The sequence below is a fragment of the Polypterus senegalus genome, chromosome 2, assembly GCF_016835505.1.
Source record: "Polypterus senegalus isolate Bchr_013 chromosome 2, ASM1683550v1, whole genome shotgun sequence".
Classification (NCBI taxonomy): domain Eukaryota; kingdom Metazoa; phylum Chordata; class Cladistia; order Polypteriformes; family Polypteridae; genus Polypterus; species Polypterus senegalus.
Window position 1 is genome coordinate 194,524,747 of NC_053155.1, and position 23,723 is coordinate 194,548,469.

Genomic DNA, 23,723 nt, shown 5'->3' on the forward strand with positions numbered 1-23,723 from the left:
ACTGGTAAACCAAAATAACCAATGGAGGAATACGATAGCGTAACATCATCTAAACCCCACTAATCCAAATCAACACAAAAACTATTTATGAGAGACTGAAAAAAGTCACTTTATTTTTCTGTCTTAGGCTTTATCTAACTTTAGCCTGCATGTTTGCACTGGCATAGCCACTGATGTCAAAGTGATTAAAACAAAGTATAACTTGAGATGGTTGGGATGGATGTTAGCTTCACTTTGTCCAAATCCCCCCACGAGGGTGCCTGTGTGATGCTAGCATGTTCTCCCCGTGTCACCGGCTACTTCGCTTTTCACGTCAGTTATGCTTACCTGACCCCGTGTGTGTGCAGGGTGTGCACGTGATTGCGCTCCGCATTGCTCTGGCCTCCTGTCCAGGATTGGTTCCAACTTTGCGCCTTCTTCTCGAGAGACACTGAACTGGACTGAGTGGATTCAGTGCAGGATTCTAAACATATACATTGTGAATATACTTAAACATTGCTGGTGGGCTTCGAACAGGACTGCGCGGAGACTCAAGGTTGCTTATTGATGCCTTCCTGTTACCGTGAGCAGCGTGCGCGACCGTACACGAATGATGCGTGAATCTCCTTGACGAGCGTACGGCTTCAACCCGAAAAGAAGCAAATTTGTTTCACACACAACATATTTTTTTTGTTAGCTTTGCATTTACTGATATTTCTACATAAAGCGAAGGTTTACGCACATGATGTGATAAACTTGAAACGTTAATTTGACCCTAGTAGATGAGACAGCTGCATGCCACTGCATCCCTTCGGGTTTTGGCTTCTCCTCTGCGGCTGCCCAGTCCTCGCCAGCCTGGCGCGCAGCCAAATAGCGCGGGATCAACTAAAGGAGATTTGCCGGCGTGGTAATCCCGGGAAGCAGCAGCAGCCTTGCTCGCTCACAGCCCTGATCTGGGACCAGCACTTTTACTCTGTTCACCTTTAATCCTTCGTCTGATCCATGCGATTTTGGAGCCATTAAGCGATAGGTTTTTGTGGACTAGAAAAAAAAAGTCAACAGGCAAAGAGCAAACGTCAAACTTCTTTAAACGAAAACAGACACTAGTCGTTTGGACATGGGCGGCGAGAAGGACTGGCTGGTAGTACAGGTGGGTGAGCTGGAAACATTCGCAAGACAATAGATGGGCTTGTTCCCTGCTGTCTCACCTTGTGTGCGTTTTTATTGGAGCATCCTACAAAAATAACAGTATTTGAAATGTGTTGCGTGCTCGGTTTGGTCACGAAGAAAACGGTGCTTATTATGATTATTATTATTACTATTATTATGATGTTGCTCTGCATTTTCTAATTTCAATTTTCGTTACACGCGATAAGTGTAACATTGTGTGTGTCTTTTCTGTTTGCAGATTTTCTCCCGTTTTACCAACGCCATTTGGCTTTGAAATGCCACAAGCGAAGAGCCACCGGGATGCTCCTCTTAATTCTGCACGGTGAGTTTCAGCTCGCGCATCTTTTCTGTGAAGGCTAAATACGGTGATTATTTCCAAAAAAAATAAATTACTTTGGACTTTATGTGATTACTAATACGGTGGAGTTCACGTCACCTCCTCACCTAGCAGTTTATCTCATCTGTGATTTGTTTCGCGTGATTTTCAATGCTCCGCCTGTGCAGCCAGAAGCATTTTAGTGTGGACAGGAACACTTGTTACCTTGAGCCACCTGCTGCTAGGTCCGGGAGCCCGGGTGATGGAAAACGTAGACGTTCCTGGGTGGCTCGCAATACTATTAATGAAAGTAGCCTAACAAGTGAGTGTTTTCTTTTTCTAAGATCATCTAATTATTGTCAGTAGCGTAGCTAGAGTTTTTGTCCCTCGGGGCAGTCTTGGAGTTTCCAGTAGATGATACTTCTCTTTGAGTTTGCCGCCCTTCAAATATAACTTTGCAGCATATGTATTTGTAACAGTTTTTAAACATTAAAAATGCTGTAATTTTGGCACAGATAACACACATTAGCTTGTCAAAGCCCATACAAACACAACTGTCCTAAAAGTCTAAGAAATCTAGTACTAAATGTTATTAAAGAGTGCAGCCTGGGGCATACCACCCCCTATGCCCACCAACAGTGCTGGATTAACAATATAAGCAAAGGGCATCAAGGGTAAAGGGGGCACCACAAAAAATTTTCATGGCCGAACTTATCACATAAATTATTAAATTAATTTAATTTATAGCCATTTTCAAAATTTAATGTAAAATGAATCATGCATCCCAGTACCTCCCTATGTTACTTTTCATTGATGGCGCCTTACACAGTGCCTTCTGCATACTGGTGCCATCTACGATGGGGAAATTCCCGTTTCATGGTGATTCCCGTAAACGCCATGTTATGTCAAAATATTGTGAAAATTATTCGATTCAAAACAATATATTTTTGTATTTTTAAATAATAGCTAATAGTTTATTAAAAAATTATTATCATGTAATTGTTGTGTTTCGTGAATTATTTGTTATTTAACTTAAAATAAATTTCTAGTGCGTAGAAAGCGTTATTTTCTGTTTTAAGCAAAAACAAAAAATCGTCCCAGTCTGAGGAAAAAATATTCTGGTAAGTCTATTTAATTCTGTTCTTGGATATTTTTAAATTCACTTACTTTATGTAAAAGTGAAAATCGTACAGCTGATTACTATGGATAAAATTTTTTACTAATAAAGATTTATTAATAAAATTTTCACAAAATATTCTTTAAATCTTGTACTAAGAATATGTGTAAATAGATTTGCTAAATTAACACAAAAGTGACAAATAAAATAAATAATCAAAATTGTATTAATATTTTGAATTATTAGTGTAAGGGGGCACCAACATTATTTAGTGCTTAGGGCATCTAAGGGTCTTAATCTGGCACTGCCCACCAACAACCCATACTCCTTCTCAACCCCCTAAACTCCCCCCAACCAACCAACAGGTATGCCAATGGTTACAGTAAATACTATGTGATGGTGCCTTTCCAGGGTTACTTCTCGTGTTTGGCCAGTGCCACAACCCCAAATTCGTTAAGAGGTTTGTAAAATAGTATTTTGTGTCATCACCTCAGTGAAACCTACATTGGTACCTCAAAACTGCTCAGGGTCACAGCTTCAGATGCAAGGCGAGAACCAACCTGGACAGATTTCACATTGGTAGTAACCAGGTGGAGGATTTAAACCCTGGATACTTGATCAATAAGGCATCAGCACTAATCACTGTGCCACCATGCTGCTAGTATAATGATGATATGTTTTACAATTCAGATATCGGGCAGCATTACTCAGCAGTTTACCTTGTGTTTCCAAAGACAAGAAGATGAACTGTAACCATACAATGCCTGGTAAGTCCCTTGAGTGAACTGACTAATTTGACCTTATCCTAAATTTAATAATTTAATACTAAATGTGCATTTTCTGTGATATTTTTATTTCAAAGTAATGAAACCCAAGGGTGTTATTTTTATGTGGTACTATTTTATGTTATAAAGACTTATGAGGGGAAAAACTAAACTCATGTACCCCAAGTGATATTTCAGTTAAGTTTATGCAATACAGTGGTATGACTGGCTCCCCATCTTGTATCTGTGCCTGCAGAACTGCAGCCCAGTACTGGAAAGGTTTTGTATGGGTCGTTGAATTGCAGTATCGTTAATTACAGAAGTCTGTCACTCTATATAAAAATTATTATCTTCTAACAAAAATTATGTGTCTGTGAACTATTACACTTTTAGTAGGTAAATTCTGTATAGATACACATTAGACTCACATTTTAGAGTAAACATAGAAACACTGTTTCCAAGCCCATTGCAGATGCAGTTTAGTTTGGGTTTTCAAAGTCAGAACGATGTATTGGAATATTGTAGGACCACACCCATGTTTGCCACCCCAAACCCAATGGATATTTGTTCTTTGTATTGTTGTTTAGGTAGCTCACTGTTCTTAGAAGGATTCCATACTGTTGCCACACTAGCTGGATCTCATGTGACTGTAGCAGGCTTGCTGTCTTTATAGGCTCCTACCTACAGGTGGCACTGAAGCGACTCATTTGAATGAAGGAAAGACAGCTCATTCTGTTGGTGACTCACCTCCAGGCTGATGCAACTTACCAGCACCATTGCATAGCTCTCTGTTCAAAGATGCTGTTCTCAGTGACAAACTCTTTGAAATTCTGGAGCAGCCTTCTCTTCTGATTTGGTCTTGTGGCCAGTGACAAGACATTTCAGCAGGGTTCTTGAAGACTGTTTAATCAAGGGGCGCAGCAGGGATGTCCAGTGCTCCACTGTCAGTTGGCAGAGCCTGGATGATGAATGCTGCTCTGTCATTTGGTGCAGCAAAAGTGTCAAATGCTGCCTACTGTACAGTGATCAGACCATTATATGTGGGCAGACAAACCTCCTTGTGCGGAGCTGTAGATGTATCCTTTGACTGTCTTCCTTCCTGAAATGATACTGGAGCTGGTATCCTATGTCTGGAGCTGAGCTTAGAATTTCTACCTCCTTGGCTGATTTTTAACATCACTATGATCTTCATCGTCCTTTGCCTGTGCAGTCTTAATCATTTCCTAGCTCTGCTGAAGGCATTGCACCCAGGTCAACAGACCTTAGTAGTTGGAGGAGCTGCAATGTTAGCAGTCTTTCAGCTGCTGTCCTTCTTGTGCTGCTGCATCAACTAGCATTCTAGACCTTTGTTCTCAGCCTTAAAACACTTCAGCAACTCTTCATAAGAGCTCAGCAAGTCCAATTTGGGTCTACAAGGTACTCAGTACTTTGCTAAGTCAGACTGTAGGTCCTCCTCTTGTCTTGCTTTTGACACCAAGGTAGCACTGTGTGGGTAATTTCTAAGTCTCTCTGCCAATAGATTCAAGCTGTTTACATTGCTCTTTTAGGTAGCTTATTGTCTTTGGAAGGATGTCTCACTTTTGCTGCGCTTGCTGTAATTCATGTGACTATAGCAGGCTTGAGAGTTTTATAAACTCTTCTCCAGCTGACGTTGATTGATGGAATACCATCTCGTACTGTTGGTGATTCATTACTGTTTCACAACCAGGCTGATGCAATTTGTCAGTGTCGTTACTATAGGACATTAGAGCATTAGAAACATTTAGATGAGAACAGGTGACTAAGCTCAACAAGCTCGCTAGTCCTATCCACTTAAATTCCCAAAAATAACATCATGTCTAGTTTTGAAGGTTTCTAAAGTCCTACTGTCTACCACACTACTTGGTAACTTATTCCACGAGTCTATGGTTCTCTTTGTGGGGAAAAAATAACTTCCTAATGTTTGTGTGAAATGTATCCTGAAGTTGCCAACTATGTCATGTGTGTTTTTGATGAGCTCATTTTAAAGTAACTGTCTCAATCCACTGTACTAATTTATTTCCTAACTAGCAAAATACCCCTCGCTTCGCAGCTGAGAAGTAGTGTGTTAAAGGAGTAATGAAAAAGAAAAGGAAACATTTTGAAAATAACGTTACATGATTGTCAATGTAATTGTTTATATATATATATTATATATATATTATATATATATATATATATACACACACACACACACACACACACACACACATATAAACATACATATCTACATATATACACACATACATATATACATATATACATTGTCACAGACGGCTGGGGTTCTTACCCGGCCGGGACGCCTAAAAGGACCGGAAGGGGGCAAGAATAGCTTCCGGGCCACGAGGGGGCAACCACCCTGGAACAGGAAAGGACCACGGGAAAAGAGAGAAAAGATTATAACTCGTTGGGACCCGTGGCCACCGCCAGAGGGCACCTTAAACCTCGTGGGACCTGGAAATAGTTACTTCCGCCACACTCTGCAAGATGGTGGAGGAACCTTCCAGGGGCGCCCGGAGTGCTTTCGGTGCAAAGGGCAGCACTTCCACCACACCAGGAAGTGCTGCTGGATGGACGTCATCAGCCACCTGGAGCACACCTGGGCAGGAATAAAAGGCGCCGCCTCCCAGCAATCTGGGAGCTAGAGTCGGGAGAGGGAGCAGGACGAAGCTCCCAGGAGGAGATTGGCGGCCAAGGACTGAGAGAAAGAGGAATATTGGGGTGATTATTGATTTGTGCATTGTGTGGTGTTTATGGACTGTGTTTATTTAATGAATAATAAACGTGTGACTTTTATAAAGATGTGGTCTCCGACTGGTGGTGTACGGGCAAGTCTCACAACATATATATATATATATATATATATATATATATATATATATATATATATATATATATATATATATATACACATACCCTTTGGGGTGCAAGCAACTGTTGCTGGGGGTGCCAGAATCCATCGAGGAAGAAAAATGAAAAACATTATTTGTACAAAATCTTAATTTATCTATCCATTCCTAAATAATTAAATGGGCAGGCTATTGCGTATCAGTGCAATACGCTGCTTGTTAAAACGGATGACTCCCACTCTTACTTGCAAGTCTGCGTGGATATTATGAACTATCGTATCTGTTCAAGTTCTATTTAAATTTTAAATATAAGTAATTTTTATTTAGTCGACAGAAATATCTTTGGTGGGAATGTAAGTTAAATGTAGTCACCATAAAAATATGAAGACTAAATTCGACTTACATTCCAACCAAAGATATTTGTGTCGACTCAATAGAACTTGAAAAGATATATTTTTTCGAATCTGATTGTGCATTTTAGATCAACTTGACGCGCACTACATCGAGCCCGCGTGCTATTGTGCTTTCGCCTGCGCACCTCAATAAGTCACCGTCACTTCACTCTTACTTTTTTACCGTTCATCTAATCATGGCTAGTCGCGAAAAAATGACAAAATGGAAGGAGGATTGCACCGAGTATGGCTTTACCAAAACAATCATTGATGGTGAATAAAGCATCCATTATTCATAAAGCTTCAATTGGTGATCTGTCTTTCTGTGTTAACTTCATATTTTTTCATACTTCTCAAACCAAGGGGGTGCGAGGGTAAAGTGAATTGGGAAGCACTGAGATATATGTGTGTGTGTATATATATATGTATGTATATATATATATATATATTGAAATAGTTTTACTGTCAAATAATGCAAAGAGTATGCGACACGTGTTTCGCCCTTATTTTGGGCTCATCAAGCATACACACAGTGCACCCCCTCTTGGGAATCGAACCCCGGAAGTCAGCGCTAGAGACAAAGACTCTTCCATTGCGCCACGGCATGTGGTTCGTCTATTTGAGAGTATGTAGATCGGGATATATATATATATATATATATATATATATATATATATATATATATATATATATATATATATATATATATATATATATATATATATATATATATATATATACAGTGGTGTGAAAAACTATTTGCCCCTTCCTGATTTCTTATTCTTTTGCATGTTTGTCACACAAAATGTTTCTGATCATCAAACACATTTTACCATTAGTCAAATATAACACAAGTAAACACAAAATGCAGTTTTAAATGATGGTTTTATTATTTAGAGAGAAAAAATCCAAACCTACATGGCCCTGTGTGAAAAAGTAATTGCCCCCTGAACCTAATAACTGGTTGGGCCACCCTTAGCAGCAATAACTGCAATCAAGCGTTTGCGATAACTTGCAATGAGTCTCTTACAGTGCTCTGGAGGAAATTTGGCCCACTCATCTTTGCAGAATTGTTGTAATTCAGCTTTATTTGAGGGTTTTCTAGCATGAACCGCCTTTTTAAGGTCATGCCATAGCATCTCAATTGGATTCAGGTCAGGACTTTGACTAGGCCACTCCAAAGTCTTCATTTTGTTTTTCTTCAGCCACTCAGAGGTGGATTTGCTGGTGTGTTTTGGGTCATTGTCCTGTTGCAGCACCCAAGATCGCTTCAGCTTGAGTTGACGAACAGATGGCGGACATTCTCCTTCAGGATTTTTGGTAGACAGTAGAATTCATGGTTCCATCTATCACAGCAAGCCTTCCAGGTCCTGAAGCAGCAAAACAACCCCAGACCATCACACTACCACCACCATATTTTACTGTTGGTATGATGTTCTTTTCTGAAATGCTGTGTTCCTTTTACCAGATGTAACGGACATTTGCCTTCCAGAAAGTTCAACTTTTGTCTCATCAGTCCACAAGGCATTTTCCCAAAAGTCTTGGCAATCATTGAGATGTTTCTTAGCAAAATTGAGACGAGCCCTAATGTTCTTTTTGCTTAACAGTGGTTTGCGTCTTGGAAATCTGCCATATAGGCCGTTTTTGCCCAGTCTCTTTCTTATGGTGGAGTCGTGAACACTGACCTTAATTGAGGCAAGTGAGGCCTGCAGTTCTTTAGACGTTGTCCTGGGGTCTTTTGTGACCTCTCGGATGAGTCGTCTCTGCGCTCTTGGGGTAATTTTGGTCGGCCGGCCACTCCTGGGAAGGTTCTCCACTGTTCCATGTTTTTGCCATTTGTGGATAATGGCTCTCACTGTGGTTCGCTGGAGTCCCAAAGCTTTAGAAATGGCTTTATAACCTTTACCAGACTGATAGATCTCAATTACTTCTGTTCTCATTTGTTCCTGAATTTCTTTGGATCTTGGCATGATGTCTAGCTTTTGAGGTGCTTTTGGTCTACTTCTCTGTGTCAGGCGGCTCCTATTTAAGTGATTTCTTGATTGAAACTGGTGTGGCAGTAATCAGGCCTGGGGGTGGCTACGGAAATTGAACTCAGGTGTGATACACCACAGTTAGGTTATTTTTTAACAAGGGGCAATTACTTTTTCACACAGGGCCATGTAGGTTTGGATTTTTCTCCCTAAATAATAAAATCCATCATTTAAAAACTGCATTTTGTGTTTACTTGTGTTATATTTGACTAATGGTTAAATGTGTTTGATGATCAGAAACATTTTGTGTGACAAACATGCAAAAGAATAAGAAATCAGGAAGGGGCAAATAGTTTTTCACACCACTGTATATATATATATATATATATATATATATATATATATATATATATATATATATATATATATATATATATATATATACCAGCGGAGAAAAGTGTGTTAAAGAAGTTATAAAAATAACGTAACATGATTGTCAATATAATTGTTTTGTGAGTGTTATGAGTGTTGCTGTCATCAAGAATTTGATTATCATTATTTCTTTCAATCAGGTTCGTATTTGGAGGATGTGTTGTGTTCAAGTTACTTTCCGTGTTTGTCAATCGTTGTAAAGATAACAGGTTTCATTCATCGATTCATTTCTTACTGCATCAATAAACAGCTCGTCTTCCTCTTTATCTGAGATGTGACACACTGCATGCACAGGTTTTTTTTACACTGTCTTCCTTTAGCTGGACATTCATTTTTTCCACCGTGTGCTTTGTTTCCGCAGTAGCTGCTCTTATGAATATGCTTGTATGCGTCACACGCTTCATATTTTTTTGCTGCCTTCTCAATTGTGTAATTCGGTTTTTGTTCAGCGCTCTTTGGAACTGTTGCTTTTTGTCTGTGCACTGCGTCAGTTCACTTGAGCCGCTCAGTGTACATGCATTGAAGGTTCCCAGCTGTGCTGGTGCCATCTCGTGTGATGTCCATGGCTTTATTTAATGTTAGCTAAGACCCGGCACTTAAAAGTTTCTCTTGCAGTTTCGCTGAGTTTGTGCCAAACACCACCCTGACCATCTCATCTTCCTCTGCATAAGCACAGTCCTTCACCCGTGAATATTTAGCGGCAGTGTTTCTATTGGATTGCCGCTGATGGATGGCCTTATATGGGCAGGCACTAAATTACTTGGGAGGCGTGATGATGCGACACGCAACTTCGCCTCCCACGGCCATTGAGCTGCAGTCTATTACAATATATGGATGAAAAAATAGGTTCCAGTGATGACCATTACACGTAGAATTTTGAAATGAAACCTGCCCAACTTTTGTAAGTAAGCTGTAAGGAATGAGCCTGCCAAATTTCAGCCTTCTACCTACACGGGAAGTTGGAGAATTAGTGATGAGTCAGTGAGTCAGTCAGTGAGTGAGTAAGTGAGTGAGTGAGGGCTTTGCCTTTTATTAGTATAGATTTTAAGCACTTCAGTCATTTCATCTCTTAAAATCCTTTAGCTTAAACTGTAATCTTTCATCATAGTTTATCCCCTGCAGTCCTTAAATATGTCTAGTTGCTTCTCTCTTGATGTTTTCTAGCGCTGTATAAAGATGCTGTTGCCCTTTCAAACCCAACAAACAGACGCTCTGGACACAGGTTAAAAGCAACAGAAGATCCTTTAATTCCTTTCTTCCTCTAATAGTGCCATTAAGCACATCCACCACAATTAACAGGCAATACACAATACTATAATAATAAACTAATATTCTCTCCTCCACACCTCCCAGCAAGCTCTGTCCTACACCTCCCAACTCCAGCTTGCTTGTTGGGTTTATAGCAGTCCTTTATATAGCCTTTGACCCGGAAGTGCTTCTGTCCTCCCGACCACGTGACTTGCTAGCACTTCCGAGTCTAAGGAAGAACTGGCTTTTTCTTCAGCCCTTCTGTCCTTGTGACTTGGTAGTACTTCCAGGCTATGGATGAGGCATGGCTCCTCCAGTCCTCTCGTAGCTCCTCCTGGCAGTACCCAACAGGGCTGAGAAACCGCACTCCAAGTCCCAGGATGCCCTGCAGGAATCCGGGGCACAGCTACACTCCAGGGGAGCTGCCATCTATCATTATCCAGAAGTAGCTGCCTCACCCTATCCTTCCATCCTCAGTGCGTCCCGCCCGGGTTGAGCTGCCGGCCGTCCCTCACAGCTGCAATGTGTTTTTTGTATCCTCGAGATCAAAACTGCACGCAGTACTCAAAATGAAGTCTCACCTGTGCGTTATAAAACTTCAGCATAACCTCCTTGGACTTGCACTTCACACATCGTGCTATACAGTGCATCTGGAAAGTATTCACAGCACATCACTTTTTCCACATTTTGTTATGTTACAGCTTATTCCAAAATGAATTAAATTCATTTTTTTTCCTCAGAATTCTACACACAACACCCCATAATGACAACGTGAAAAAAATTTACTTGAGGTTTTTGCAAAGTTATTAAAAATAAAAAAATTGAGAAAGCACATGTACTTAAGTATTCACAGCCTTTGCCATGAAGCTCAGAATTAAGCTCAGGTGCATCCTGTTTCCCCTGATCATCCCAGAGATGTTTCTGCAGCTTAATTGGAGTCCACCTATGGTAAATTCAGTTGATTGGACATGATTTGGAAAGGCACACACCTGTCTATATAAGGTCCCACAGTTGACAGTTCATGTCAGAGCACAAACCAAGCATGAAGTCAAAGGAATTGTCTGTAGACCGCCGAGACAGGATTGTCTCGAAGTACAAATCTGGGGAAGGTTACAGAAAAATTTCTGCTGCTTTGAAGGTCCCAATGAGTACAGCGGCCTCCATCATCCATAAGTGGAAGAAGTTCAAAACCACCAGGACTCTTCCTAGAGCTGGCTGGCCATCTAAACTGAGCGATCGGGGGAGAAGGGCCTTAGTCAGGGAGGTGACCAAGAACCCGATGGGCACTGCAAAGAGGAATGGGCGAAACTGGCCAAGGATAGGTGTGCCAAGCTTGTGGCATCATATTCAAAAAGACTTGAGGCTGTAATTGCTGCCAAAGGTGCATCGACAAAGTATTGAGCAGAGGCTGTGAATACTTATGTACATGTGATTTCTTAGTTTTTTTATTTTTAATAAATTTGCAAAAACCTCAAGTAAACTTTTTTTCATGTTGTTATTATGGGGTGTTGTGTGTAGAATTCTGAGGAAAAAAATAAATTTAATCCATTTTGGAATAAGGCTGTAACATAACAAAATGTGGAAAAAGTGATGCGCTGTGAATACTTTCCGGATGCACTGTATAACTTAACATTTTGTTAACCTTCTTAATGGCTTCAAACCACTGTCTGGAAGTTGATAGTGACAAGTCCATCATAACTTTGAAATCCTTCTCATAAGGTGTACTTTTAATTTTCAGACATCCCATTGTGGATTGAGATCTAACATTTTTACTTCCTTTGTGTATTACTATACATTTTCTTAAAATACAGTAGATTTCATCTACCACAAATCTGCCCAAGCCTTGTATGCTGTCTAAGTTTCTCTGTAATGATTCAATTGATTCTAGATTATCTGCCAGTCCAACCAGCTTGGGATCCTCTGCAAACTTAACCATCTTATTTATATTCCTCTTCAAATCATTTACATATATGAAAAATTGAACCAGCATTTACCCCTGAGGAACACCACTCTTAACATCTGATAAGTTTCCTCGCACCATAACCCACTGCTTCCTGTGTTTTAGCCAATTCTGCATCCATTTAAACACTACATCCTGTTTTCCCACTTCTAGTTTAATGCCCAATGTTTCATGTAGTACCTTATTACATTTTTTATGATGTTCAAGATATATAATATAATATACACTGCTCTTATATCTTTCTGTTGCATCCTTATAGCATTCCTGCATGTTAGTTAAACATGACCTCCCTTGTCTAAACTCATGCCAACTGTTCATTAAAAGTCAGGTTCTTGCCATGTGTTGCTCAGTCTTAACCTTAATAATTCCTTCCATTAATTTACCTATGATGCACGTTAAGCTTACTGACCTATAGTTACTTTGATCTGCCCAATCAACCTTTTTATATAATGTGATAATATTTGACAGTCATTTGGAATTTCCCAAGTGTGCAGTGATCTCCTAAAATACATGTCAAGGGTTTATACATATATTCACTAATTTCCTTAAGTATTTGAGGATAAATATTATCTGGTATATTCTGAGCAGCATTTCTCCCACTACAATTTCCAAATCCCTTAGTACCTCCATAGTAGTCCCTGTTACTGCTGGGAGGTTATCCACTTCTCACACGAGAAGACTTCATAAAAATGCAAATTATAGCATTCTCTCTTTCACTGCCTATATATTTTATATCCCATTTACTAATCCTGATACACTTCATCTCCTCCTTGACTTCTCTTTTGCTATTAAAATACTGAAAGAGTCTGTTTGGATCATCTTTTTCTTTATCTGCTATATTCCTCTTTAACTGCATTTTAGCTTTTCTAATATCCTTCTTAATGGCTGTTCTCATGTTCTCATATACCCTATGATTAGCATTAGAGTCGTTAGTCTTATATGCCTTATACACTTGTTTTATTCATTTTCCAGCTTCTTTTTGTCTCCTTACCCACTGCTGTGTTTTAAAAAATTTCCTAATTCCCAATTTTGGGATATACCTGTCCTGAATTATATGTAAAATGTTTTTAAACCAGTTCCACTGCTCTTCGACTGTCTGCACATTTGAAAGCTTATCCGAGTTTATCCCTTTTAGACTGTGCTGTATCTGTTCAAAATTTGCCTTGCCAAAGTTAAACTTGCATTTGCACTCTGCCAAAACACAGTAGAATTGTATCATATTATGGTCACTCAACCCTAGTAGTTCAGTCACTTTTACACCCTGAATTCTATCAGGTTTTTATAAAATACTAGTTGGGGTTCCCCCTGCATTGGTGCTTTAACATGCTATGTTAAAAAAACAGTCACTGATTAAATCTACAAACTCTGGCTCTTGTACTCCGCTTCAGTGAATTTTTGGGTAGTTTAAGTCCCTCATGACTGTAATATCTCCCTGTAAACTTATCTTTTTAATATTATTAAAAAGTTGCACATTGAAATTACAGTTTGCATGTGGGTTCTGTATCACAATCCAAAAGTAAGGCCTCTTTCCCTAAGGCTTTCCAGATGAATCCATACTTCTGGCTAAGATGTGGCTCCTCATCCAGCTGAAGAAGAGTTGCATTTAAATTCTGTTTTACATACATACTTTTCTATTCTGTCTATCCTTCCTAAAAATTTGTATCAATCTACAGTATGTTATATTCATCACCATCCTTGTTACTTAGCAAGGTTTCTTTTATTACTATAATGTCATACTTATGCTCTGCTATTTTCAACTCTAACTCACTTGTTACTTGTAGCATACAGTATAAGAAGCTGTTTTTAATGTGCCACTTAAGTTACTTTTGCACTTAAACCTTGGGTCAGAATTTGATTACTATGGATATTTGTTTTAACACTATTCTTTGTCCCTTCTTGTACAATTGTAAACCTGGCCTGTCCTAAATTTCCTAACACCTCTCCCGGCCAATTGTTTAAACAATCCTGAACTAACCTACTTATATTCCTCCCCAATATGCCAAAAGAACAGATACTTTAGGTACCAGTCGATACTAATGTTCCAACATTATAACAGTCCTAGCTTTTTTCATTATAGATAGTTTTAAATAACATTTGGTAGTTGACTAATGCATGATTGCAAATAGATGAATTACTCCAGGAGGCAAAGTATTACATGAGAAATACATGAATAAGAAGTACACATAAAATGGCTAATGGTGAACATGAGGTATTACCACAACCCCATTTGTTGAAAAAAAATGGTAGTCATGTCTAGAAATACTTTGTCTTTAAGACTAGAGAATTTCAGCGGATGACTGTGCTGTATTATTATTTTAAAAAAATACATACACACACACACACACAGGCTTTATTTATTACCACTTTTGTACCTTTATGGAGTTCGTTCATTAATAGCCTTGTGCATGCTTTGTGAGCACAGTGATGTGAGTGATCCGATGTAAGTTTTAATCATTCAACTTTTAGTGTCACGATGTTGTAAGAGGAGACAAAATGATGTCACAAAGAAACTCTTTTTAATGCTGAGTCCTATACAGACCATAGAAAGAAATGAGGCTTCACATTTATTTTCAGATTACACTGAACATGTCCATGTATGTGCTTTTAAACATTCATCCATTTTTTAACTGGTTTTGAACAGTTCTGCGATCATAAGGGAAACTTTGCATGCACGTTGCATATAGGACAAGTGGATCCAGCCCTGCTCCAGACAAGAGCCTATTCACCCTTCTAGGAAGGTCTCCCACCTGTGCACTTGGAAGGCAACACACAATATGAGACTCTCAGCCTCTGGAGCAAACCTGCGCTTCAATCCCCATAATGCTTGAGTTCCTCACTATCATAACCTCTGCCTTTGTGGGGTGCCTACCACCTTTGTGTTTTCAGAGAGACTATCCATATCCACAATAACTGAAAATGGTTTGACACTTCCAGTTTTGGGTTTGATACCTATGGATAGTGCGCACCCTTTGCTATGTGCCTTGCGACTGAGATTCACCTATCTCTGTCTGGTCTGGTATGCCTCTATCGGACAACTGGTCCAAGTCCGCCAATTCTCTACTACAATGCAAGCCAACCAGATCATACTGAGCTTGATGTGCTGGATCAGCTGACATCTCCTGCTGACAAAGCTTTCAAGGGGGACTGACTTCTCCAAGATGTCCAACATCCAACAGGACTTGTGCTGCACTGGCCTCATTGTTAAAATTTGTCTTTAGATTGTTTTTAATAAATTTAGATGATTTAACCTAAATTAATAAACTTAATGAATTAATAGTTTAAAGAGCTACTGCAGTTAACACCTTCTGGCCTTGTAGGCTCCTGCAATACTTTCTCTCTAAACTGCCTGCTGTATGTCTTTCTTTGAAGTTATCAAACTTTACTTTTCTCTGTCTGTTTTCTTTACTTTGTGCCCCTTTTATTACTTCCTTCCTTACTTACACTGTTTGTATTCCTTTTCTGTTAATAATCTTTTATGCTGTCACCCTCTTAATTGTGCTTACTTTTCTGACTGCTAAGAAAGGTACGCATTACTTCTTTCTTAATAAGAAAACTCACTCACAGATATCAGCTGCTAGTTATTTACTTAGGCTCTTGTCTGTTTCTTCCGCCACCGAGCTCCTCTCTTAAATTCTTTCACTTCAGTTGCCTACCTTTACTTAAATAAATGCTTTCTTTTTAAGGAATAAACACATATGTTGTGGCTATTTACAAGCACTAAATGCTTTTACTGTAGAAGTTCTACTCGTAAGGATGACGTCAGCATGTCAATACTGCACATAAGAACTTCAGAAATGTTCAAAGTTTAAATGTTATTTCGTAATTCCTTGCCCAGGCTCTGTCTATGTAATTTGCATGTTTGTCTGAGTTGTCATGTTTGTGTGAGTTTTCAAATCCACTCAAGTCTCAAAGATGTACTTAAGTGAAGTAGACTGGGAATTTTAAGTTAGCAGAGCATAGTTAAGTGTGTGTGCATGAGCGTTTGTACCCTGTGGGTAGATTGTACCATTCAGTGTTGGTTCCTTCCTAGTACTCAATGCTACCAATGGATTGAACAGAGTTTTGAACTGTTAGTCTGGCAGCAACATTCTTATTTTTGAAGGGCGGGCTTTATTAGCTTTTTATAAAATGTTGTGTTGAGTTGGCTTCTTGTTCAGTGTTGCTTCTTTCTTCTGCCATTCTGTCAGGTTTTTAGGATTGCCTGAAGTTTCTATAACATTCTACTAAAAACGTAGTTTTGTAAAATGGATTGGATAGATTGACTTGTGTAAGTGAACTTGATAGTCAGAATTTACCAGTTGCTCCAATTAAGAAATGACTTTGTTCATAGTTTGGCTCAATAATGAGTCGTAAAATACCATCAAATCCAAACCATTTTCATACTTATGGTGGCGGGGAGGGGGTTTGGGCTTTTTTACCTATTCTTTTCAGAGTGACGTTTTCATTAAAATAGTGCATATTGCTTCACTACATATGGCAAACAGTCTATAGAATGTGCAAAAGTATGAAGTGCCTTTTTTATTTAAACTAACAAGTGAAATGTATTTATTTAGACACATTGTGCAAGTTTAAAACCCAGCCACAGGGGATGCACAAGCCAGTGTGTTTCTTTGTGCTGGTCCCAAGTGCAAATAAATGGGGAGGGTTATGTCAGGAAGAGCATCTGTGTAAAATTTTGCCAAATCAATATGCGGACAACAATACAGATTTCCATACTGGATCAGTCAAGCCCCGGGTTAACAACGACCTCCACCAGTACTGTTAGTCAACAGGGTTCTGGCGGAAATTGTGCTGCTGTTGGCTGAAGAAGGAGAAGAAGTGGGGGGAGACGTGTCCGGAGGCAGAAGAAGAGGAGGAAGGTAAAGAGAGTGGAACTGAGGGTAGGGATTTTGAATGTTGACAGTATGACTGGTAAGGGCAGAGAGTTAATAGATATGATAGAGATAAAGAAGGTTGATATATTGTGCATGCAAGAGACTAAATGGAAGGGGAGTAAGGCCAGGTGGATCGGAGGTGGATTCAAATTGTTCTATCATGGTGTGGATAGGAGGAGAAATGGGGTAGAGGTTATTCTGAAGGAACAGTATGTCAAGAGTGTTTTGGAGGTGAAAAGAGTGTCAGACAGAGTGATGATTATGAAGCTGGAAATTGGAGGTGTGATGATGAATGTTGTTAGTGCATATGTCATGCAAGTTGTGTGTGCGATGGATGAGAAAGAAGATTTTTGGAGTGAGCTGGATGAAGTGATGAACCGTGTACTCAAGGGACAGAAAGTGGTGATTGGAGCGGATTTCAATGGACATGTTGGTGAAGGGAACAGAGGAGACGAGGAGGCGATGGGTAGGTATGGTGTCAAGGACATGAATGAAGAAGGTCAGAGGATAGTGGATTTTGCCAAAAGGATGGCCATGGCTGTGGTGAATACATATTTTAAGAAGAGGGAAGAACATAGGGTGACGTACAAGAGTGGAGGAAGATGCACGAAGTGGATTACATCCTATGCAGAAGAATCAATACGGAGATTGAAGACTGCAAAGTGGTGGCAGGGGAAAGTGTAGTTAAACAGCATAGAATGGTGGTCTGTAGGATGATGTTGGAGATCAAGAAGAGGAAGAGAGTGAGGGCAGAGCCAAGGATCAAATGGTGGAAGTTGAAAAATGGAGACTGCAAGGTTGAGTTTAGGGAGGAGGTGAGACAGGAACTGGGTGGTAGTGAAGAGTTACCAGACAGTTAGGCAGTTACAGTAGATGTAGTAAGGGTGACAGCAAGGAGGGTGCTTGGCGTGACATTTGGACAGATAATGGAAGAAAAGGAAACCAGGTGGTGGAATGGGAAAGTACAGGAGAGTTTACAGAGGAAGAGGATGGCAAAGAAGAAGTGGGATAGTCAGAGAGATGCAGAAAGTAGACAAGAATACAAGGAGATAAAGCACAAGGTGAAGAGAGAGGTGATAAAGGCTAAAGAAAAGGCATATGATGAGTTCAGCAGGTTAGGGTGATAAAGGGCAAAGATGGAAACGTACTCACAAGTGAGGAGAGTGTGTTGAGCAGAAGGAAAGAGTACTTTGAGAGGTTGATGAATGAAGAGAATGAGAGTGAGAGAAGGCTGGATGATATGGAGATAGTGAATCAGGAAGTGCAGAGGATTAGCAAGGAGGAAGTAAGGACAGCTATGAAGAGGATAAAAACTGGAAAGGCCGTTGGTCCTGATGTCATACCTGTAGAAGCATGGAGGTGTTTAGGAGAGAAGGCAGTTGAGTTTTTAATCAGATTGTTTAATGGAATCTTGGAAAGTGAGAGGATGCCTGAGGAGTGGAGAAGAAGTGTACTGGTGCCGATATTTAAGAATAAGGGGGATGTGCAGGACTGTAGTAACTACAGGGGGATAAAATTCATGAGCCACAGCATGAAGTTATGGTAAGGAGTAGTGGAAGCTAGGTTAAGAAATGAGGTGATGATTAGTGAGCAGCAGTATGGTTTCATCCCAAGAAAGAGCACCACAGATGCAATGTTTGTTCTGAGGATGTTGATGGAGAAGTATAGAGAAGGCTAGAAGGAGTTGTATTGCGTCTTTGTGGACCTGAAGAAATCATATGACAGAGTGCCTTGAGTGGAGCGTGGAATTGTATGATGAAGTCGGGAGTATCAGAGAAGTATGTAAGAGTTGTACAGGATATGTACGAGGGAAGTGTGACAGTTTGTTATGTTACAGCCTTATTCCAAAATGGATTAAATTCATTTTTTTCCTCAGAATTCTACACACAACACCCCATAATGACAACGTGAAAAAAGTTTACTTGAGCTTTTTGCAAATTTATTTAAAAAAACTGACAAATCACATGTACATAAGTATTCACAGCCTTTGCTCAATACTTTGTCGATGCACCTTTGGCAGCAATTACAGCCTCAAGTCTTTTTAAATATGATGCCGCAAGCTTGGCACACCTATCCTTGGCCAGTTTCGTCCATTCCTCTTTGCAGCACCTCTCAAGCTCCATCAGGTTGGATGGGAAGCGTCGGTGCACAGCCATTTTAAGATCTCTCAGATAAGGCTGTAACATAACAAAATGTGGAAAAAGTGATGAGCTGTGAATACTTTCCGAGTGCACTGTATACTCAGCTGCACAACTAGATTACTCATCAACTGGTGTATTAGATCATTGTGTGGTCCTCACAAGGCAGAAACTAAGTGAAATATGCAAGTATCTACTTTCGATGTTATTTGTTTTTATAAAAATATCACTCTCTTAATCCATTGAATATATTACAAAATTAGTTAAAACTGCAGAAGTTACATTTGGCTTTGAAACAATGTTCATAATACTTTTTTTCACTTCTTTTTTATTATTCTTACCAATGATACTAATGGGGCAGCTTCTACTTTTTCAAGACAGTTGTTCCAAAAACACTGTAATTTTAACCAATACCAGATCTGTCTGCTCATTACTTTGAAAAACATTTATGAAACTGACATGTGGGGTGTGAACACAGCTTAATTAGTCCTAATTGATAGCGTCAGTGGCTCCTATCCTGGGCTGGTTAGTGTTGTAATGTTTGTGAGACATGTGTGTTTTTTATATCCCAGTTTGGTTTTGCTTGATTACATTTTAACAATGCAGGGTGCTGCATTTGCTCTGATTCATAGTCAGATTTTATATGAGTAAGAGGCATGTTAAGAAGGTTAGTCATCTAATTATCTACTGCCACAAGTATACAGTGATGACAAACTGCTTTAAGTGTTCTATGATTACGCAGAACAAAGTATGCAAGTACTAAAATTAGCATTTTAATGGCAAAAGACAGCAAAAACAACCGTCAGCAGGTCTGAAGACAAAGATAAGAAGTAACAGTGACAATAACAGTCTCTGCCTTCCCTTCCATTTTTTCTATAGTTTGCACCTGCACTCTAATTCTTTTCTTAGACGTCAAGGCTCATGTCCTTAGATGGTTGACTTTTATATGGAGATTTTTGGCTGAAGGAGTATTTTCTGTTTTGTCACCTTTAACTAATGTAACATCTGCACTTCTTCCACCAGTGCACTTATGTCTAACAATCTACTTTACAATCTACATCTACAATAAACCCTTTTTACTTATTAATGCACTATGTTTGCCTGTTTTCACATAACCACTCCTGTCTCTATTATGAATTACCTTGTTATTGTAATCTTGTTTTTGGAAGTGCTGATTCTTGTGTAGATTGTGCACACTGGGCTGTGTGTGTTCAGATGAAGCCCTGGGGATAGCAAAATTTGCAAATAGCAGAGATTCAACCATTAGATCTTTACCTATGCCTCGGTGCCTTATCGATGTCAATCACAAAGAGGAGAGGAAACCAAGCATTTTTAAGGGAAATCCTTGAGCCATCTTAGATGGGTTTGACTTTAGAATTTTCATTTAGTATGCAGTCATATCCCACAACACATACAAAGACTGAATAGGTAAAACTCGCAAAGAAGTGGGCAGAATCTGCATTGCTCCTCTTCATTAAGGTTTACAGTTGGTGGAATTGCTATTTCAGTACCTGGGTTAAAATGTTTCCCAAGGAGGCTGAGAAGTGCGATTCATTAGCACAAATACTCTTGTATTCTTGTGGGTGAAGAAGAAAAATAAACCAGTATTTCCAGGTTATGAATTACTATGTCAAAATCGCACAGTAATGAAGAGGCACTTTAACCAAGCTACCAATGCGGTGTCCTGGAGTTTAAACATTTTTGGCTCGATATTCTCTACACATGCAGCCTTACCACACCTAATCTTTTTAAAGCACTGGCCTTGGACACAGAAATGTACCACATTCCATCTTATACTTGCTTCATTCAAAGCATGTATATCCACAAAGCTTAGGAGTTCCCAATAGGATCTCTTACACCTCTCAATCTGATTCCCCAGTTTCTTCACTCTTGCTATGAAGTGAATGAGCAATGTCCCATTTACTTTTCCTGAATGATCAAATGATTTGCCAGTCATTCTGCATTATGTAGCCAGAATCTTCCCAAACACCAGCTTTTGCTTTAGTAACTGCTGCAGCTACTGTCTTTTTGGATTGCTGTAATCTGAGAATTAAGGTTCTTGATTAAAGTCCTCAACCAAACTCTCCTTGGGCATACGTGCTGTTTCCTGTGTCTTTCTTGTTAATTATCAGAGCCATCTTAAGTGGAGATCAGTTGACAAATTAGCCCCTCTTTTTATTCAAGCATCCAGAACATGTGGCATTAGGTTAGATGACACAACTATATATTATAACAACCAGTGCTCAGCAATTTATTAGTTCTGCACAATATATGAAGTGGAAATTTTTATACAGAGGATATACTAAAAGATCTGTATACCTAGCTTATAAACATGCTTGAAATAAAGAGACCTTTTTCTTACTCCATTGAACACTGGTACTGACTGCAACTGGTTGTTATATTCCTTGACTTATTCTTAATTAGCAAATACTACTTGTAAATCAGCACTAAGACACTGGCATATCTTCATTTTAACCCAGTGTTTAATCACCCTCCTTTATTTTCATTAGCATGTAATAAAGACATTGGTGATTTTGGTATTAACACCATACACACCACCCTGCAACAACGACACCATTATTTTTACAACCTGGACATTTTTCTTGCTTACAGTGTAATTACTATAGTTCTGTTTATAAAGATAACATCACGGACACTCCAACTGGTTGTATTACTCTGAGGTATAGTTGAAATTCAGAAGGTGTGATTCATTTATTTTTTGTGTCCATGCCCACTATTTTATGTTGGTAAAATGTTCTTAAAGTGTTCTACCTGTGTGCAGTAATTAAATGCAAACTTAATATTCATAATTCGTAAATATGAAACGAAGATTTCTGTGTCTTGTCACTTTACACAGGCTAATCAGGTATTAACAGATTTGAAATACACCATCTTTTATACATGTAATAATAGTTTGTTATTTCTATTAAGTTTGTGTTCATTATTAATGACATATTTAAATTGTATTTTTTATTTTTGTCGTGAAGTAGGGGGATGATCATGAAATGTGTTTGGCTTGAGTTTTGTTTCTTCTTTTTTTTACATATTTGGACTTCTGAGTGGGTTACTGAAAACCACTTGATGTTTGCTAAATTGTCTCTTTCAATATATTGTTACAAAGTTTATGGACTTGAAATAAATGGTATACTGTACTTTAATCCTGTAAAAAAATATTTTAAATGTATATTGTATGTTTCTCTCTCTTTTTTTTTTTAGCATTCTGTTTTACTTTAATAACATGTTTAGATTTATGACATTATTTTGTTTTTCAATTGTGTAGTATGACTTCATTTTTTATGTCTTTATTCTGGGATCTGGATTATTAGATAATCCTGGATCATAGAACAAATTTTAGCTTGCTTTTATATGATTTCACACCCATAGGTTAGCCTTTTCCGGAATACCACATTTCAATAAGCTCATGCAAACCCAGTTAAATTGATTTGGTTTAATGTATGTTCATGGCAAAATTTACAAGCCCTCATGAGTGAAGCATTGAACAGTTGAATAACAGTGGACAACAAGTCTGAAAAATAGAGGGAACAAGAGAGAGACAAGATAAAGGAAGTTATGAAGGTATATTGATGAAAAAATAAATGCTTAAAACAGTTAATCAGTTAAATCCATGTAAACTTTTTGTGGTAAACTGTTGCATTGTGCAAAATGTACCCCTAAGGATATTACTTTACTTGAAATGTAATATGCACTCAAGTAAACAGTGCATTCTGTTTTTGCAATAAGAGTGATTCCAAAATGTCTGAGACCCATGGTGTTTATTGTCCACGATGTGTGACACTGAACATGTCATGTTTTATAAGGTTGCTCAAATATATTAAAGTCTGGAATATAAAATGGTAACATTCTTGCAGGCACTTCTCTGGGCATTTTAAAATGTTTCATTTCAGTCTGATTATGTTTCTCTGTGTAGAATTTGGTAAAGGAGTTGTGCTTTTGTGTTGATTATTTATTCAGAACGTGGCACAACATTTTCAGCATTTTGTCTGTTTTTTCGGCTTCCTAAGTAGTTTGGCAGTGATCAACATTTCTAATAGGACATTTACGACCTTTGATTTTATGATTGGATGCTCTGCTCCTTAATTGTTATGGCCTCAAAATGTTAATTCTTCATTTTAAACCTGCTCTTTTGCAGGTAAGTTTCAGAGCATTGGTTGCCCAAGTAACTGAGGTGAATTTCATCAATTCTTTCTTTCTGGAACAGGAAAATCCTGATCCTGTTCAGAAAAGCAGGATTAGCAAGTTATCTACGTCTTTGGCCACAAACAATAAAAGAGCTGCTGATGTAGTAAGCAATAACAGTGATAATGTTATAAATGGAGTTGAATGTATGAACATTTTTACTTAAACTAAAAACAAATACATTGGCCAATATTAAAAAACGCCCATGCACAATTCATAACAGATGATTACATTTCAGAGTGATTTTTGATTTGCATGCAAAATACAATTATTTTAAATAACTGTGGTAACTGAAA

The 23,723-nt window shown here is 38.7% G+C and overlaps 1 protein-coding gene across 2 annotated transcripts in view; it reads left to right on the forward strand.

Annotated features, from left to right (window-relative positions):
• Nucleotides 1-496: 496 nt before the first annotated feature.
• nyx (nyctalopin) overlaps nucleotides 497-23,723 on the forward strand; it is a 53,627-nt gene continuing 30,400 nt past the window's right edge. The window contains exons 1-2 of one of the 2 annotated variants that reach the window (XM_039746480.1): nucleotides 497-535; nucleotides 1,388-1,471. In XM_039746480.1, coding sequence (XP_039602414.1) covers nucleotides 1,450-1,471 — 22 coding nt within the window. In that variant the 5' untranslated portion in view covers nucleotides 497-535; nucleotides 1,388-1,449. Of the gene's footprint in view, nucleotides 536-906; nucleotides 1,130-1,387; nucleotides 1,472-23,723 lie in introns of those variants that run through there. The other variant, XM_039746479.1, reaches the window with a different exon arrangement.